We start from the raw sequence: 21,335 nt of genomic DNA, 5'->3' as shown, positions 1-21,335 counted from the left end.
ATTATGTTATAAAAGAATTAAATACTCGCCGAACAGACCAATATTTTGAAAATATTACTAGAACTGAAAAAGAAGTAGCAAACGATCTTAATATTGATCCTATTTTTCAAGACATTCGCAAAAGAACAAAAACAAAAATGATCCTAAACAAAATTTTAAAATAAATTTTTTCTTCGCGATTTTAGACACGACAATAACTTCAGTCACGGAAAGATTCATACTCTTAAAACACCATAGCGAGGACTTGAAAGTTATAAGAGAAATTAGCAAATTAAAAGATTGGAGCGATGAAGATTTAATGAAACATTGTAAAGATTTGCACTAAAAACTGAGCGACAATCAAGATTCCGACAATCGCGATATTGATGGTATGACTTTATTTGAAGATTAAAAACTTTGCAATGTTTTATTAAAAAAAGACTCGGCTCCTCAGGATGTTTTAAATTATATATACGAAAATAAATTAACTGACACGTTTCCGAATACTGCGATTGTGATGCGTATTTATTTAACATTACCAATGTCCGCAGCATCAGGGGAAAGACGTTTTTCAAAACTGAAACTAATAAAAAATTATTTGCCGTCAACAATGTCTGGAGAGCGTCTAACGGATTTATCAGTTATACCAATTGAAAATAATATTATGGATTCATTAGACATTAAAGATATTATTAAAAATTTTGTGACGTCTAAAGCAAGGCGGATAAATATGTAAAATAAATCTACATTTATCCTAATTGTTATATAGTTAAAAGCATTTCTCCAAATTATCTTTGTTATGTAATATTTCTTTTTATATTAAAATAAAAGTAATATATATATATATATATATATATATATATATATATATATATATATATATATATATATATATATATATATATATATATATATATATATATATACTGTTGTATTTATATATTAATGAATAAACATTTTTGAAAATTTTTTTATTAAAAATTTCTTATTAATGAATTTTAGTGATTATAATGTTCTACTACTGTTAAATAAAATTTATTTTTATGTATGCGTATAAAATGTTTTGTACTTTTAACAAAGTAAAATTTTTCGCAGAAATTTTTCATGGAAACTTATTTTATGGGGGCGCTGAAAAAAGTTGTGCACAAGGCCGCCTCCTACCCACGGCGCGGCACTGTCGGCAATAGATGGCGTTGGTGTAGTTGCGGTCAGTTGGTGGATTGTGAGTGGTGGAGACAGAGTTGGACTCCCTGGAGGTGACAAATAATAATAATAATGAAATAATAATAATAATAATAAAAGAGGATGACAAGCATTTGAATAACGATAACAGGACTACCTACGATAATCATTCCTACTAAATTCAAATAGCAACCGAGTAATATAACTTATCGGCAGTGTTTCGCTTACTTGAAATCATTCATAGGGTTGACAGGATTGTTTCTCTCTTCATTTTGGAACTGAGGAGCAAAACACAATTTTCAAGTCACAATGATGGAGGCAAGAAAATGTAAAGGTCTTCCAGAAAGTAAAAATAATCTCGAGATATCATAATGGGAGTTGGAAAAAAATATTCCTTAGATTTACAATAGAAATACTTAAAGATATTTGTTCATTACTTATAAACATCTTCCCGCATATATACTAAAAATACATTTTTATAACTAATCACTAAATTAATCATATAATTTGAAATCTGGACTAGCATGTTGTAAACGTCGAATGATTGATTCTAAATGTTTTTCGGCATTTTCATCCATTACATCCCAGAACTGTGCCTCGGTCATTTTGGCGATGTCGTTAGGAATCTCTCGCAGGTCTTTTCCGGTCTGCATGCATAATACCTGCAACAGAGATAATATTAGCTTACATAGTTATAAGCAAATGATTAATAATAAAAAGTAATACTACTGAGAAGGCGATAAATTATACTACTACTACTACTACTACTACTACTACTAATAATAATAATAATAATAATAATAATAATAATTGGAAAAAATAAGAATGAAAATAGAAAGATTACCAAAACAAGCCTTTTACAAACCATTAAGAAAAATAAAATCAGGACCTCCTCTTAAGAAATTCAATGGCTTAAGATGTCTGAGGCCGGAACAGGCCACTCTAGACCTAAATCCTCGACAAGCATGATGATGATGATGTTTCGCTTACTTGAAATCATTCATGGGGTTGACAGGATTGTTTCTCTCTTCATTTTGGAACTGAGAAGCAAAAGTCACAATGATGGAGGCATGAAAATGTAAAGGTCTTCCAGAAAGTAAAAATAATCTCGAGATATCATAATGGGAGTTGGAAAAAAATATTCCTTAGATTTACAATAGAAATACTTAAAGATATTTGTTCATTACTTATAAACATCTTCAAATTTATATGAATATGCGGGATATTCATATAAATATCCCGCATATATACTAAAAATACATATAATTTATATATGCGGGATATTCATATAAATATCCCGCATATATACTAAAAATACATTTTTAATATATATGCGGGATATTTAGTATATATTTAGTGATTAGTTCCCTTTAGTATGACTGTACCATGAATGATACAGTCATACTAAAGGGAAGAGCTTCACCTGATATTCTCTATCAGTTTTCTCTCCAAACAAAATTCTATTTAATCCTTAAATTATGGAGAGATCGAATGATTCATTCATTTGTGTAATTTTCTTTCATCTACTCACCTGAGTCATAGCTGCCCTTTCTAAATAATATGTAAGATCAAACGCCACAGCGACTGTCTTGGCAACGATGATGGCTCCATGATTTGCAAGCAATAAAACATCCTTATCGTCAAGGGTTCTTCCCATTCTTAAACCCTCTTCCACCATATTGCCAAGACCATTAAAATGATGGTCGTACGCAATTCGATTAAGAAATCTAGTCGAGTTTTGGTGTAGCATCCTTAATCTCGGATCTCTGAGACAACCTGAAAGATAAACAAACAGAAATCAGAGAAACACACACAAACAGATAACTAAAAGTTTTTTTGAAGATGACCCATTCAGCTACATTAAAGGTTTTTCCATTATCCGCCCTTGGAAGTATACCGACATCTAAAAAACCCTAAACTAACAAGGAAAAGGCCCAACAATCATAAAAGTATATTTTCGTTATTGTATTCTAATACTGGTTTTTGTTCCATAAGAGTAGTACAACTAAACAAAATATTTCAAGAAATTTTATGATATCCATTATGTATTTCATCATTTTTATTCAGCAATCAATAAATGATTTTAAGATTTAGAATCTTTTGACAATAAAAATGGTTCAGTAATAGCGAAGAAAGAAACTATAACAATATTATCATTTTATAATCGTTTGCCAATAAAGATCTACGAAAATCACTGCACGGCAGCGCCTCGTTGTGACAAAATATGCATATCACCAATCAACGGTAATATTTCTTTATATACAAATGCAAGTTGAAATTGTTCAGAGCTCAATTTCCGATTGTAGATGTTTTCGTCGTTTTCGGAAGAACCTATTATAGCTTTTGATACACAAGTGTATCAAAAGATATAATGATTTTGTGAAATATCGACCCGGTTAAGGTTTACTCTGGAGACCTGTTTGTGGACAGTACGAGAGGATGCCCTCTCTTTCCCTTTCCCCACCCTCCATAAGATGAAACACTTCATCTACTAATATCCTATATGACCCATTCAGAAGTTTGTAATTTTAATCACATCATCCCTCTTTCTCCTGTTTGCTAGCGTCTGCAGTCCACAAATTCTCAATCTATATTCCATAATCCCGATATCATCTTTAAAACTATCTTCTGGATCCTCTTCACTGTAGCATAGCTATGCTACGCTTAGCTATGCTACTTTTGGCTATTACTCAATTATATCACTTCTTTTAGTACGCGTTTGTTTACCGGTCCTGCTAAAGAAAATTTGTTAGGTTATATCTGTAATTTCATAGGATTTTTCACCCATATATTTTGATCATAAGTTTGATCTCTCTTAAAAGATAAATAAATATTAATATAAAATATTATGTAAAATATAAAACAAAATGTTAATAATTAATTAATTTTTTGAAAATATTTAAAACTTTATCAATATCATAACATACATAAAAACACCTTTATTTTTTGTATATAATAAATACTAAGTAATTAAAAAATCCAGACTCCTAGATAAAAAGGCAATAAATCCAGACTCTCTAGATAAGGGGATATCTGTGATTTCGTAAGGTATTTTGATCTTAAGTTTGATCTCTCTTAAAAGATAAACAAATATCAATATAAAATATTATGTAAAATTAAAAAAAATTTTAATAATTAATTAATTTTTTGAAAATGTTTAAAAATTTATTAATATCGCAATATACATAAAGACACCTTTATTTTTTGTATATAATAAGTAATCAATAAATCCAGACTCCTAGATAAAAATTTTAATAATTAATTAATTTTTTGAAAATGTTTAAAAATTTATTAATATCGCAATATACATAAAGACACCTTTATTTTTTGTATATAATAAGTAATCAATAAATCCAGACTCCTAGATAAAAAAATCAATTAATCTAGACTCTCTAGGTAAGGGATTTTTGGTTTTACTCCCTTTGGTGGTGGCCGCTTCCAAGTAGTAGTAAGGAGTGAACAAATGTAATGGAAAAACAATAGTCCCATTTTTGGTAGGGAGCATTACCAAACTACTTAGAATCCCCAGATTCCCTTTAGAATATATTGAAACCGATGTAAAGATTATCCACGAAATATTCGGGAAATGGGGCGTTGTACACAAGGTGGGAGTCCTAAATGACGCAGCAAACCCCAAATGGAAGTCGGGCGAAGTCCACATCTCCCTCGAGATGAAAACGCCCGTTCCCAACTTTATTATTGTTGGATCCGCCAGAGTAATGATAAACTACCCTGGTGTAAAAAAACAATGTTTTAGATGTGGTGCCTTCACTCACCTTGGGGCAGACTGTCCTAGAGTGAAATGTAAAAACTGCCTTATAGCAGGCCACAACCAAGAAAAATGTGAGTCAGCTTGCCTGAAATGTGGGGTCATTGACCACAAAGTGGGCACATGCCCATCCAGAACCCTTGCTGGGAGGATGGGTGGTGCAATCATGCCAGCAACTCCACCAAACAATGGAAATGACACAGCACAGGAAGCTTCTCCTCCTTTCGAGACTGCTCCTGATATAACAGAAAACCATACCTCCACGTCTAAGAAAAACTGTAAGGGGAAAAAAATTTCCACAAGCAGTAAAATCCAACAAGAAGAAACAGTCGTTATTGAAACCATCAATACTAATATAGAAGAAGGAAAGATGGAAGTGAACACCAACACCTCCAAACGGCCATTAAGCCCACAGGAATAAGAGTTGGTAATGCCCAAAACAGCAAAAGTATCTGAGACCGGCCCACCCAGAAGTCCCTCACGCAAAAGCAGGGGAGACCCTAAGCCATCTCATTAGAGGTATCCCAGGGGTGGCGGAAAAATTCAAAGAAGCAATGAAAAAAATAGGAGAACCTGAACTCCTCCTCACAGGGAAACATGGATCTGACATCGTCAGCGCAAAATGGGGTGACATCTTCGTTGATGACATCAGCAAAATCACCCCTGAGCAAGTAGAGGTATCTCAGGATTTAGACGAGGAGGCAGCTTCGGCGTTCTTCATAGCTCTCTGCAAACTAGACATGGCAAGGGAAGTGAGGTGGCCAAAAGAATAATAACTGCCCACAACAAAAGAAAGACACAGTAACCACCTTGTGGGGTTTCTGTACACAGCTTCACCGGTTTCAGCTATCACAGGTGGGGGAGGACCTGAGAACCCGAGCGGCGAAGGCTTACAGCGAGGCGGTGCAGTTCCTTGTGAGCTGAATCACTCGGGCCAGATCCTTCCTCCACCTTTAAGTTTACCTTTCAATTTTTGCTTTTCTCTGTACTTTTTTTGTTTGTTTTGTTACTTTCCTTTTTAGGATTTTTCCTTTTTGTAAAGTGAAAAATCAACGACCGTTTTAGAAACGCCCCGGGGGGGGGGGGGGGGAATAGCTAAAACAGGTCAACTGAGGCCTCTTTAACCTACTCTACCACTATGCACTCTATCTTTATCTTTATTCCCTCTCCTACTATCTGCTGACTCTCAGCCTATCTTACTCTACAGGCCGATGATGAAGATTTGTTGAACTCACAAATTATTAAGGGGAATGAAGAGAATCCACCGTGAGATGCGGTGATTAATACCCTTGGAGGGTAATGGATGGCAATGCTGTAGCCAATGAAGTTTTCTCACTGAGACTCGGCTATTGCTGTAACCCTCCTGCCATGATCAGAGCTTTAATAGCTCAATAACACCTTATCCCTACACTGTCCTCTACAGATAACGGGGAAAATGAAAAGCATTCTAGCTTCGCCCCTTTAAGCCAGTCCTTATAAGGACTCCTAGATGAGTCTTTGACTCCATGGGGTTTTGGGTAATAATAATAATAATAATAAATTTTATTTTATTTTATATTTTATATATAATGTTTGTTTCTGAGGGATGTTTTATTTTAGAATCATTGTACGACTAAAATGCACGATTTCTGTTTGATTTCGTATTTTACGATTAATGTATGGGAGCGTTAATATGTATAACTTTGTAAATTATTTTAAGAAGTTATGTTATCCAATACGTTAAGTTTTGCAAAACTGTATTACTTTGCAGAGCTTTTTTCAGTCCAGGTTCTCTACGTGAATAGCATTGCTAACGAATACTCTGCTGGTTCGAATCCAGCATTGGTGGATATTTATTAAATGTCTTTAGGTGGGAATTTGAATTTAACTACAAGGTGAGACCACAACTCTGATTATTCTGGAACTGAAGTACCTTGAAAAAAAAGGTTACAGATTTTTTTCTAAAAACAGGATATTCGGACTGTGTAAAAAATAATTTAAAAAAAAGGGGGGAAAACTCATCTCCTCGGTACTAAAGTGCTATACCTTTAAAACTTTTCAACGGTAGGAGTTACATTGAAAAAAGCAGATCAACAGGATAGTAGATTTTTTTTTCTGTTTTCATTTTAGTAGGTGTATAACATTGACATTACCGGCATCATCTATTTTCTCATATATTGTGCTTCAGCGACCTCCCGCCAACCAATTTGATTCTATCCTCTTAATGGTGAAGACGGAGAAAAATTCAATACTGATGGCTCATGCTGTAGGTAGACATATTGTAATCTTTAGATTCGGGATTGTTATATCGGCATCCATTATTTCGATGTTTAAGAGGGTTCGAGGATCTACATCTCTAGTATATTAAAGCAATTTTAGGAATTCATAACTCACTCCAAATAGCCGCTTACTTAGTTGGCCAATTGGATAGAACATTCGCATTGTAAGAGACTGCTTTGGTCTCTAAAAGCAGTGGTTATTATATAACTCTAGCCCACCCACGGTTTTAAAACGATGCACAACAAGTTTATAACATTTCGTTGTGGGGGTCACACTAAAATATATGTCCCTTTCATTTTTTTTTTCATTCTTGCATGATATATATTTATTATTGTTGTTCTTATATGACATTTCTAACGAATCGAAGGTCTCGTCGTGGAAGGAAACTACATTCTACATAACCCACCATCTATTTAATTATCTTTATTCTGCTTTGTGTACGAATTAGTAAAGAAATGAGCGGCTACTTTACTAACTGTAAGTTGTTTTATGAGCTGTTGTAGGATGGCCCCTCTTCAGCTCTTTCCCATAAAAATCTTAAGTAAAATTTTCTTGTAACTTACGTTTTCGCAATGGGAATAAAAAAAGAAAGTTCTTAATAAATCAATACAAAGCAAATGAAAAAAACAAATCTGTACTATTATCGTGTCTTTTTATGATAAATTATATCTTGTAGTTTCCTCTACTGAGTAGCATTTTATTTCTATGTGATGATTCCAAGCACTAGTTTCGTAGTTTGAAGAATGTCTACGGAAAAAAAAAAAAGTGTAGGAAATTCCTAACCGCGGCCCACACTGTGATTAATTCATACGTTTTTCATATATTATTATATATGAAAATAATAATAAACTCTAGCGCCAGTGTATGGCATCATGAAATATTGGCATTTTCATAGTACTGTCAATATTTTCATAACTTAACAGCAATTTCATAATAATAATGTACAACATCTTCGGTCACGTAAAACATGAAAGTCCCATCAGTCTTAAATATATAAAAGAAAGCATTTTATTACATATCGAAAAATAACATGAAACTATGAATATAGTTCTTGCGTACTCACTGTTCAATCAAATGGAAAATCATCTTATAGACAATCAAAAATATTCAAACCCACGGAGGGATTCGAAATCCGAAGGTAGTTGATTGAATGGCCAATACGCTAATCACTCGATTAACCAACTCAATTATATTTCATTAGAGATATCTTTGTTCTGCTATTGAATAGTACAAATCCAGTTTCATAAGCGAATTTGCTTGTCAATAATTCAATGATGTCAGTCAAGTTATCGCTTTATTGTCAAAAGGCAATAAAGCCTATTGCTTTCTTGGTTCGGCTTTCTACATATGACTGGATCTAAAGAGATATCTTATTTTTATTTCCTTTTAAAGGTAAATAACTGACCAATCCCGGTTGAATGATGATATATCTCTATCTGTGACTTTTTCGCCGTACTGTGGCGAAACTGTCTGGTAAACCTTAAGCAACATCCGAAACAACTAAATATCGTCGAAATCTGTTGAAGGATGCTGAGCCCTGTAGTAACTGCATCTGCAGAGAAGGAACAGGAGGAGAAAAACACGAAGATTTGGAAAAATTCTTGAAATGTATTATTCTGCCAAATTTGAAGAAAATAATTTTGTCGATTAAAAGGGATCGAACACTTTTATTCACCGATAATATCAGAACAGGAGTTAAACGATGAGATTATTGGCCTCTGATGATTCTTATAATAACAGTAGTCGGTAATTCGCTGTCAGATAGGCTCCATAACCTCAATCGGTAATGACGACGCCTATACTTGGACAGACCTGGTTTTTTCTAATCCGGTAAAGGATGCAAAGAACACTTTATAAGTGATTTACAACGGAATGTGAATGATCATGTCTCATATGAAGCGAGAAGGAAATTAAAGTCATGAAACCACTAATGCTTGGCAGGTCACAGATCGGAAAATATTAAAGAAGAAGGGGAAAAAAGCAATATTTCACTTAGGAGTTGGTAGAGTGGCAGTTGGCCTGTTTGGAGAAATTTTTGAATGCTATTCAACATACACACTTTGACTTCAACAAAAATGCAACCACCACAAAACTTATCGAGCAGGAGTTTGGTTTTCTGGCAAAAATTCCAACTTATGATTAAAAACTTCTTAATGGTTGTAGTAACTGACATATTTACCTTAAAGTCTGAAATTTAAAATAAATAAATAAATAAATACGTGTTCTACCTGCTTCTTGTTAAGCCCATCACCAAACAGGAGCTTCAGATATCTTATCTTTCTTATTTCGAGGCGCATGTACAATATGTGTTGATACTGCGGGGCATTGGCAAGATAAAGAGTTCTGGTACAATATCGACATATTATTTAAAACAAATTTTTATACTTTAGATTTCAGGAAATTAATAACTAAAAATACGGAATTGAAATAGTTCAGCTAATTTTAAAGAATGATTTAGATAAATAATTTATTCGTTATTTAGAATTTAGATAAAATATTTTAATTACAGTTTCTTCAGCTTCTTGTTAGGAAAAAAACGAATACCGCAAGTTACGCAGACCTGTAATATCTTCTTTAAAAATAAACTTAAAAATAATCATTAAAGTTCGCTTTATACGTTATTATTTCCTTTCAAAAAATTGGAGTTCCATTCCCACACCAAGCAGTGGAAGTCATCTAATATTTAAAATATTGCGCTGTTCCAACTTGTTTTGTGAAGTACAATATGAGGTACTCACCATAAATTACTGCGAATGAATATTTTTCATGAAATGGTTTATAACATACCAGCCACTGAATTAGAGACCTTTATGCAGATGTACATAAATGTCACCTATGAAAGTGTTGGTCACAATGGGAAAAACAAGGAATATTTCAGGCTTCACAATTAGCCCTTCGATAAAGGGCTAATTGTGAGTGCCCTGGAGCCACAATTTTGAAAACAGCAGAGCTGACTTGTTTCTCAAATGGTGAGATATCCCAGGTGTTTAATCAGTGGAAAAATAACCCGAATTTCTCGTCTAAGAGGCCTAACAATGGTCCTAATACAGTCTGTCAAGAACAAGGTCGCCGTCGTCTGAGGAGGCTTTTGTGCAGCATCTGACCAAAGCATTCAATGAAGACTGTTCCCGAGCCATATCTCACCAACTATGCTCAGGGGATTGAAGAGGATAGGAATTGGCAATTCCTATACGGAAACCACTGATTTCTGCGAAGAACCGAAACTTTCGTCCAATGATGTCAGGGGAACACGAACACCATGACCAGACACTGTAAAATAGTCATGTGGTCCGACAAGTTACGGTACACCTCTGTTCTGCACTGACGGTAGGCAGAGAGTTTGGCGGGACCCCCCCCCCCATGAAACAATGAAACCAGCTTGCCTTGTGAACCCTAACTAAAGGTTCTGGAGGTGGCGTGGTGGTGAGGAAACAGGGTACCCGTTCTGTACCAACAGAACTATTGCTGGAATGTCGGGTGTTCTCGAAGGAATATCTGAACATTATTGCCGATCAAGTCCATCCTGCAATATTGACTTTTTATCCAGAAGGTGACTGTTGTTTCATGGACGACAATGTTAATGTCCATCGCGCAAGAATTATTCAGTAATGATTCAGTAAACATGGCGACTTCCACCATCTTCCCTGGCCACCACAAAGCCCGGATCTGAATCCTATTGAGAATCTATGAGACATGTTAGAAAAACAGTTGTTTCGGGAGCAAAGTCCTCTTCCTTCAAATCTGAGCCGGTTAACGGACACTGTTGAACGTCTGGTATGTAGTGGACGCAGATTCAGTGCAGCACCCTGTGGAATCGATACCAAGCTATATGTGTGCTATAATTCGTCCAACACGGTATTAAATAAAAATTTATAATTCAGTTTCTAATTTATTTTCCCTTCTTTTTATTTCAAAATAATAGCATAGCAGAAAATGAAAATCAATGATTATCTGTTTTTTTTTTTTTTAAGAAAATGCTAATGAATTTCGAAATCCCGTAATATTATCCCTACAACTTGGTGACTTGTGCTGACTATTCCTTCAAGTTGGTTGTAGTTTCTGTTTAATGGAGAGTAATTAGACTGTGTATTGATCCATGTTTGAAGGCACATTCCACTACACGCTCCATTGAAGACACGTTCTGTGCTTCTGAAGTTACTCCATGATTCTCATTTAACTGAAATGACATCTCTTATTCCTCTACCTTCCTAACCATCCACGAAAAACGTTTATATTTCTTAAAAGATGTTGATATTATTGGCTAGATGAACGTTTCTGTAGCGCAATCAAAGACACAAGAGAGAGAGAGAGAGAGAGAGAGAGAATGTAAAGGACTTTCTTTTATACGGAAAGTCTTTACGTTCGTTATTAAAATACTCTCTTTATAAGGAACTTCAAGTGATATATAAAGTGCTTTCGTAGCTCAGTCGGTATAGACGAAGCCCTTTGGTCGGAAAGACCTGGATTCGATTCCCGTCGATCATGTGAGGAACCTTTATATGGTCTCTTTCGACTAAAGGTGAGTTAGTCGGTTTTTTCTCCCTGAAACTCGGGCTTTTATGTCCCTCAAAAAGAACAAACCGGCCTGGTAAACACACATGGATCTACAGTCAAAAATACATACTTAGAAGTCCCTCATTGGAGGGCACAACCTCAACCGGTCCGAAAGGGACGTATGGGGGAAAATTGGCGGAACCCCCCTACACACACACACGACTAACAAACAAAACAAGTGATATATAAAGACCTGCAGCTCCGTATAGCGCCTTGACCTTAAATACATCGTTCCCAATAAGTTGATGATTTGTTTAACAGATTCTAATTAGAAAAAAAGAAAGAATGAAGGAATTAGCATCAGTTAATCAGAAATTAAAGTATTGGAATAAAATAGAAATTAATTAACAGCTCATTTGTCGCCTTTTTAATTCCCAAAAAAGAATCCAGGTGGCACTTTTTCGTCCTTTTATTTATTTTATTTTATTTTTTTAATTTTTTTGGAAATCGTTAAAACAGGTGATCTCTATATTTTGCAAATGGACTCGGGAATCTGCTTGTAAAGTCGACGTTATATTTAATGTGTAGTACATTCAAATATGTTTTATATTCGTTTGGAATCTACGGATTAAAAATTGGAGATATATGCCATGATATAGAGTTGTTGTGCATGCCCACATTCACATTTCCGTAGCTATTAAATTCACTCGTGCCAAGGTTTTTCTGGAAGAGAGGATAACTGCATGGGGCTGGAATGAAAATAAATAATTTACTAATAAATGAATTATCCTAACTACGAACTTGGTACCGAAACTCAACAAGCATACATCGCACAGGCAACAATCGACAAGACCGACTTGCATAAAAACAAAATCTCTTTACAGCTACAATACACATCCTTGAATTATTGACGAACTTGGTAAGCTTCCATGTTCGTTGCTGTTTACAAATGTTTTAGTGAATGAGACATTAGAACTTCTTTCCAAAATATCTCTCTCCGCCAACATCTGTGATGTCTTTAAGTATCTTAAATCGCAATATTTTAACTGCAATAATCATCTCTTTAAATCAACTGAAAGCTTAGCAAGGGACTCCCCACAAGCCCAAAGTACAAGATGATGTCTTTACCACTCGGCCGCAATCTTTCAAACTTTGTGCAGTTTCCGACTTTTGAATTAGTTTTACCACTTAAGAAGGAAAAAGAGGGGCTCTAGCTTTCTTGGTAGTTACGTCTAAAGTCAATCATATGATTAGCTCATGCGTTCTATAAAGTTCACGCATTCGGCACATACTCACGTGTCACTCCGCATCACCAAACTTCCAAGAAACCTCAAGAGCAGAGTGAATTTTGCCCTCAAGAACAGCATTGCATTCTCTGGTAACATCATTTCAGCAAAACGAATACAATCAAAAACGCCCCGCTAAACTTCTCAAAAAAGGAAAATCGAACACCCCCCCCCCATCGAGGTTATGCATTACCTCTTATCTCCTCTTTCCTGAGACAAATGAGAAGATCCTCTCTCCTTCCCAAGAGTATCCCCATCGATGCGAGATCCAATATTTTCAACCGACAGGACGGACTACCTTGGTAAGAAGAAAAGAACATGAAAAGTCTATTCGGTGCGGGTAACCTAAATGAGGACTAGCACAATATGCATTGTAAAAAAGCACACTTTCTTCAGGTGGAAGAAAGTCAACAGAGAATCTTCGTATGTCAGTCGGTACAGACGAATCCCTTAAGTTGAAAAAACTCAGATTCGAATCTTGTCTAGGACGCGAGGAACCTTGATCAGGATATTTCAACTGGAAGTGCGTTCGCTGGTCTCATACAGAGGTGTTAAAGGTTTTCTCCCGTAAACTCGGTTTTATCCTCGGCTAGTACAACACATGTAAATTACAGACAAAAAAAAAAAACCTTCGAATTATGTTACGAAATCCAAGGATACTTGGAAGGTCGTGGACGCTTAAGCGCCTGTTAGAGCTACTAATGATGATGGGGGAAAAAGCCGAGTTGCTACACAGATCTCGTTTCAAATCTCAGACTGTTCTTCGAAGTGGCTATAATCCTGATGTATAATCCAATCTTACAGAAATTTTGGCCCTCCGCTTTATCTTCCATCAGCAATAATTACAGAAAGATCACCACGAAGAGTGACATTGTCACCTCCATGCACACGTCAGTCGTCCTCGAGATCATTTCGTTCTCAGTCTTCTCCGAATGTGTATCTTAAAATATCTTGATAATGCTAATGTTTATTTATCAAAATGTCGGCATCTAAATATTTAATTTACTTAGTAAATTATTTATTTTTTTATTCCTGCCCCATATAGCGTTTCTTCTTCTTCTTCTTCTTCCTCTTCGTTTTTAAATTTGACTCCAATTGTTATGCATGGTATGTCAAGATTTACGTTCCATTCCTGTATGGGAACAAAGCATCGGATGAAAAAAAAAGGGTTGTAATGTACTCGCCTGTTTTTTTTTTCCCGAAGGTTACTCCTGTTTTCTCAAAAAAAAAAAAAAAAAATCCTTCTTGCTGATATTGCTCACAGTAATACAACAGAATATTCCTCAACAGACAGTCAGAACACAGTCGCGAATACACACACTACAGCCATAGAATATACCGGAAGGCATAGGGCTAGTCACCTTATCCTCGGGACGGATAAGGTGACTAGCATGGGTATGACTTAGAAGGGCTTAAGTTAGCTCTGTAACAGATCAGTAAGCCTAATGCGTAGAAGGGAGAAGAAGAAAAATAAGTGTATTTTCAACCTGAATTTGCTTGTATGATGTTAACCGTGTCTCTACGTGTGTTCTAGTGTAGGATCCAAATTTTTCTATTAGACAAGGAAAAGTGCGTATTATATATATATATTTTTTTTAATCTTTGTTTTGTTAATATAATTACAACAGCATCGTTTCAGTAAAACCGAAACAATAATATGCATTTCAGAATTTACTTCCTTATAATTATACAGATTTAGCACCAAATTCACATTTTTATTTATTTATGGGGATTGCTTCTTTTCCCTGTCCAGTTTTCTCACCCTTCTTTTTCTAATAATGCAATACTGTTTATAACAGCTTTATTATATTGAATAAAAACATTTTGTTGTCTTAGATAGATCTACAACTCTTGCACTAATTTTGATTTTGAACTTTCAAATCTGCGTCTGTTAACGGTGATTAATTTTTTTTTTTTTTTTTTTTGAGATTCGAATACAAACTCGTACATACTAAAGAAATGTTTTATTTTTCATGTTTTCAAGTATAGTGCTTATAAACGATTTTTTTTTAAAATTCTTTTTGAGTGGGAGCAACTTGATAACTACTACCACAAACTCCTTTTGTTTGGAACAATACAGTAGAGGCGGCCAAATATCCACGTGGACCAATGAATACTTGTAAACGCTGTTAGTTACGACACTGCCTATGTTTGTGTACATTTGGATTTTAGATTTTTTTTTTCTATAAAAATTTTCACACACGAGCTGTGGAAAACTGATGGTACTTTAAGTAGATGAAGGCTTGGAAAACACGGCAACTCCTCGCTATAGAAACCAAAAAAAAAACATGATATTTTTGCAACCCAGTTTCGAAATTTTCTAACAAGAAAAGTCTACACAATTTATATAGTTTAAAAATAACCAAATATCTATCGCAGAATATTTTATTGTATTCGAATACCACTGCTATAATAAAAGTTTGTTGTAGGGGCGAACTGAAAGTAACGGGCATGTTCGCGATAAAGCATTCTAGATTTAACAAGTAGAAACAATATGGGGCGCCAGCGTATAAACGTAGTGAAACATCACTGTTGGTGGCACCATTTTCTGTTGATGTTTATTTGATTTTGTGCTGTGAATTTTCATCAACCGGAACACATGAGAAACAATCCAATTATGTGTGTTATAAACATTGTGATAAAACTTACGGATAAGAATTGTCATAGATGCGATGGACAATTTGAGGGAATGAATTATCAAGAAGTCTTCCCTTTTTTTTATGTTTTTATTTTTACATAAAGCGTATTAAATGATCTCATGAGAGCTTTAGATCGACCGAAGAATTGTCCATACAGCCTGTGATTGCACATACAGCCTAAACGTCGGCATGATATTAGATTGTTGTTGTAAAAAGGCAACAAAGGATCAATTAAACACAAGATAACAAAATATTCTAGAAAAAAATCGTTATTTCAAAGTAATAATACTTTGAAATAACGATTTAAGAGAAATTAGAATTTATTAGCAAAAATTCTGTATATTTCGTTTCATTGTAATATGAGCATCATCAGGGAGAGAGAGCAAAAGAATTGGTTACAACATTCAAATTACGAAACACAAGAATCAGTTAAATAGCATCGGTGATATTTTCACGTGTTGTCGCATCTGAGTGAACATAAGAAAACACTATTAAAGTTCCGGGGAACCCGGTATAGTTGTGTAATTTAAAAATAAATAAATAAAACAAAAATAAATGATGAACCGTGACCCAAAACTTTGAGATAGGCATACGGTCTGTTCGATTCGGATTAGGGCGATTATTTGGTTTAAATCTTTGTTTGATCTCAATGAACTTTGCGTCTAATTTCTATGGCATGTGAACCCCATCTTATTCTAGAAATCTTATGTAAGCCTGTTCAGAACTGCCAGTCTGCCCAGAATTGCAAAATCGACATGAGCCGGGTATTTGATGGACACGGCCCAGCAATTTATCTTTAGTAGATGGAAGTAAGAAAGATCATAACTTTCATGCTAGTTTGAAAGTGGTGTACAGATCGCATTTGTAAAGAGTCATTCCAGTCTGTTCAGAAATCCCTGCAACATCAAATTGTAGCCTGGCTGAAGGAAAAACTGCAGACCTTCTAAAGGGACCTTATTACTTTGTCAAACTGATAAAAGACTATGTCACAACAATCAACTATAAGCAACACTTTCCTGTAGATGGAAATTTCAAGGTGACATTGAAGACTCGGGAAACTATCATGGAACCAAAAAGATGTGCAATGGTAGAATGTTTCTGAAGTGACATCTGCTAGGGACTCGGAGCCCTTGCCATATTGCCTGGAATGATGAATGCCACGTCATACTTTAGAATGAACTGCGACAGAGTTAGGGGATGATGTAAAAAAAAAGCTTCAGGTTGAAGTAAGAATCCAAAATATTACAAGCTGGTGAAAGAGTATGATCAGAACCAATGGAGATCCTCAGTCGGGCGAATTAGGTTTCTTTGAAATGCAGTACTGTCCCAGTATTTATTTCAATATGGTGTATGTTTTTTTCAGATATATCCTTACTTGATCCCTCCCCTCCCCTCCCCATATATATATATATATATATATAATGTAATACATAATGTAATGACAGCATACATTTCCTAGGAAATGTATGCTGTTATTACATTATGGTAGGGAGGTTTCTACCCAGACCGGTTTCAGCCGTTATTGAGGCTTCATCAGTGAGTAGGCTAGACCAAATCAATATCAAAGGGTATAGCGAAAAGAACTTATGTACTCTGCTATACGAGTTGTCAAAAAGGTAGTCGCCGATACTTTTATAGTTTACTATACTATATTCGGCATGAAACTCTCTGATTCCAATCTTTGAATTTCTTATTCGGTTTTAAAACAATGTGGGATTTAATATCCCCTTAATTTAAATAATGTTTAAATGTTTATATCGCCGAAATAAAGCCTATTGGCTCTTTATATTTAAGTAACTTAATGGATGCACCTTTTTGACAACTCGTATAGCAGAGTATGTACGTTCTTTTCGCTATACCCTTTGGTATTAATTTGGTCTAGCTACTTACTGATGAGACCCCAATGAAGGTGAAAACCGGTGCGGGGAGGATTTGGCTTTGAAAGGCTCCACTTGGAGGTAGGTTTTTGCCTGTCTCTGAGTGGGGGCCACCGCTGAGATTATGGCTCTGCTTGGTGGTGGGGGTGAGCCTGCCACTGGGTAAAGCTAATGCTGAAAAGTTCTTCTCGGTGACGGGGTGAGCCTGTCATCGAGTGGAACAACGTTGAGTTGGGCGATCTTTCGGGATCGTCTTATTTTTAGAGCCCGCTTCACCTATACATAAGGCTGAAACCGGTCTGGGTAGTGACCTTCCACGATAATGTAATAACAGCATACATTTCCTAGGAAATGTGTTTTTACATTATGGAAAATACCAAGAATAGCGATCAGAACTTTACCACCTTTGCTACGAGTTGCCCGAGTTTGTATTACGTACTTGGACTACGTGCATTAGCTCACGCTAGAAGTCGCCGATACTTTTATAGTTGCTATATTCGGCATGAAACTCTCTGATTCCAATCTTTGAGTTTCTTATTCGGTTTTAAAACAACGTGGGATTTAATATCCCCTAAATTTAAATAATGTTTAAATATTTATATCGCCGGCGATTACCAATTCATGAAATTAAACTACCGTTATTTTGCCAATTAACTTGTGGGAACAATTATCGATCCTTTAGTATTTCGATTTTCTTGTAATCTGACGTGCTTAAGTAAAATTGATTTTTAAATAATAAATTCTATTCAAAAGTTTATAATTTGATATATAATTTAATAAACTAATAATTACAAATGTTTTCGTTTCTACAAAAAAAAAAAATTACAAAATTTCTTGTACACCTATAAATGTTTACCATATTTACTGATCTGGGAGGGTAATGGATGGCAATGCTGTAGCCAATGAAGTTCTAACTGAGGCTCGGCTATTGCTGTTACCCTTCTGCCATGATCAGAGCTTTAATAGCTCAATAACACCTTGTCCCTACACTGTCCTCTACAGATAACGGGGAAGATGAAAAGCATTCTTGCTTCGCCCCTTTAAGCCAGTCCTTATAAGGACTATAAGGAAGAAAACTGCCATGATCATCGCTTTAATTTAATAATAATTTAAATTTAAGAAAACTGAAATTAGTTGAATTTTCTATAGTTTAATTTTTTATATAAATATAAATATAAATAAACGAACGTGCATTTATATGTTTGATAAATTAGCATTTGCTGCAAAATATGTGTTATTCCTGGGAGATTTCATTTCTTGTATAAACACATCCTGTTCTCTTACACGAAGCATTTTTCTAAGCAACTGTCTTTATTGCATTAGAGGTCATTATTACAAGTACCCCACCTTGTCATTATATTTTAATTCTTTTACGTACCACAACAATCTGCGTTGTCATTCCATTGCCTCATCCTCATAATAAAGAATAATAACGAAATAAATTACCTCTACTAAGTCTGTCTGGATGTAAGAGAAGATATTTCCCTGATATTAATATTTGCTTTCTTCAGAATTGATGTATATTTCAAACTTCGAAAAAAAAAGTGACTACGCTTTTTACTGATGCTAAACATTCACCATTTCTTGGTTTCTCTGATAACTTTAACATTTTCAGGAATATATAAAAACAATTAACCCTATGAGGCCAGTGTTCTGTTAATTGTGTGTGTGGGTGTTCTCCGACTACTTTGTTTTCTTGAAATCTTCGTATGAGATCTGCTACCTCATTGTCAGACGAAAAACAAAAGGTCATCGAATCTTAAAACAGATTTAATCCAAATAAGCATTATCATCCTACTCTGTTGTTGGGAAACACTTCTTTAGTAAGTCCCAATAATACGATAAAACTGAGTAGGATCTTGCAAATACTTTGAAATAATCTATCTGTTGCAAAAAAACATAAATATATCGAAATATAGCAAAAAAAAGTATGCCAAAAACACAATGTTTCTGATATATTTTCAATTTTCATCTAAATAATAATAATTCAAACCATGTTATAGAAACCGTACTAAACACAGTTGTAATTTATATAACAAAAAATGGAGATTAAAACTGAATTTATGAAAAGAAAAAAAAAACTCCTATTCCTATTTGAAATCTTACTCAGCACTGTAGTGAAAGGCATATGCGTATGCATTACTACACGAACGTCAGGTCTAGTCATATAAATTCCCCTATGAAGACAGGAACCTGTAGTTTCGGCACCACCTTCTCCTTCGACAACCTCCAAGTTATCATCCACTCCTAACAAATTAGAAGGAGTGACCTGGCAGAATGAAATAAAAACCAGAAGATTGATTATGAATACTTCTAGTTGGTTACTACAATCTGTATTTCATTGGCTTAGAATTACAATAAAATAAAATAATCCAGAAAATATTTTTGAGAGACATTTAAAATATATATATATATATATATATATATATATATATAAATATATAAAATTTAAGTTACTATTAAAAATATTTATTTTAAACTATTTACTGAAGTATTAATATAATAATAAAGATTAAAGTAATACACCTTAATATATATTTTATAAGTGGAATTGAAATAAAGGCACATTTTTTTTGTTAATCTGTGTTTTCATTTAAGAAATAATTTTTAATAAAAATATAAATTAAATATTACTAAATATAAAATAAAAAATTAAATATTTTATTTAAATTAAATATTAGTAAATATAAAAAATTAAATATTTTATTTTAAAATATGAATAAAAATATTTCAGAGTCGATTCTAATTTTTGTTATTAATTCTTATTTTTTTAATTTGAAGTAGAAATTTTAGATATTGAAAAAAGTTTCTTTATGGCTTTCAATGTATTGACTCCAGTCAAAATAATTTCTTTTATCTGCCAAGATCTAAATATAGCCGACATGCAACTGGAACACTATTTTCTTTCTTTCTTTTTTTTTAAAAAAAATTCTTACCTCATTCCACTGAAGGCCATAGGGTATGATAAGCATCACCTGTCCATTGCCGTCAACACTTGGAGCCAAAGTTGAAAGATGATTGCAGATACCCTCGTTCAATCCATATTCATCTAGCCCTCGATAAGCAGCTGCTAACTGTATGCGGGACAGACGATTAGTTTCACGTGGAGATAAATCTGCTTTCTCAGTCAGTCGAGACGATTTAAGGTTAGATCCACCCGAAAGACGACGACTGTTCAAGTGGCGAGCTAGCTCTCGTATTCCTTTCATGTTGACATAATCTAAAACCGCAATATATTTACGATAATTGTAGCATCAACACATCTAGTCTAAAGTTAGCAAAACTACTTAGTAAATGGCAAACAGCTGATGTTTCAAGGAATAAGCAAGTGCTGCCATCTTGCGAGCACTACATGAAACAACATTTCATACATCTCATCGTCTATTGCTTTTCTTATGTGAGCATGTTAAATTCTCTAGGTCATTATGATGCTGCACAGTCAATAATATTTTTATGTTTTATTTTCTCAAATATTTAAAAATAACGTATGTATTTCTTTTGTAATAATAAATATAAAGATGATAGCTTAAAAATTTTCAGTGAATTTTAAAAATTTCCAAATAAAAAAAGAAATAGTTAAGTACGGTAATTTTTTTTTTACATAGTGAAAGTAGTTAAATAAATGATTAGAAAAGATTGTTTGGATTACATCATTTTTGAATGAATGTTTTATTTTTTATTTATTTATTTTTTTATATTTCCGTTACTCACCTCGCTCCAACGAAGGTCAGAAAGTATAATAAGCATTACTTGTCCACGGCTGTCAGCAGCAGAAGCCAGAGCTGAAAGATGATTAGCAATACCTTCCTTCATTGTGTCCATACTGATCTAATCCACGGTAAGCTGCATG

At 34.3% G+C, this 21,335-nt stretch overlaps 1 protein-coding gene across 1 annotated transcript; it reads right to left on the bottom strand.

Moving 5' to 3' along the window:
* Positions 1–1,655: 1,655 nt before the first annotated feature.
* Positions 1,656–20,694, bottom strand: LOC150104059 (uncharacterized). The gene is made up of 4 exons (XM_090396390.1): positions 20,422–20,694; positions 19,592–19,754; positions 2,693–2,937; positions 1,656–1,823 (listed from the first exon to the last, which is right to left on the bottom strand). Exons 1-4 carry the CDS (start codon positions 20,692–20,694, stop codon positions 1,656–1,658), a joined length of 849 nt encoding a protein of 282 aa, XP_090252516.1.
* Between the last annotated feature and the right edge of the window lie 641 nt (positions 20,695–21,335).

Source organism: Typopeltis vanoorti, chromosome 8 (genome assembly GCF_054136105.1).
Source record: "Typopeltis vanoorti isolate ZY-2024b chromosome 8, IOZ_Tvanoo_1.0, whole genome shotgun sequence".
Taxonomy (NCBI): Eukaryota; Metazoa; Arthropoda; class Arachnida; order Uropygi; family Thelyphonidae; genus Typopeltis; species Typopeltis vanoorti.
This window is presented reverse-complemented; position numbering and strand designations above follow the sequence as displayed.

Bases quoted from the DNA above. Each gene is read 5' to 3' on its own strand.
- LOC150104059 (XM_090396390.1), bottom strand. From the start codon at position 20,694: ATGAAAGGAATACGAGAGCTAGCTCGCCACTTGAACAGTCGTCGTCTT. The intron at 19,755-20,421 runs GTAAGAATTTTT...TCATTCTGCCAG, and splicing joins ATGGCCTTCAGTGGAATGAG to GTCACTCCTTCTAATTTGTT. The intron at 1,824-2,692 runs GTGAGTAGATGA...TCTCTGTTGCAG, and splicing joins AAAGGGCAGCTATGACTCAG to GTATTATGCATGCAGACCGG.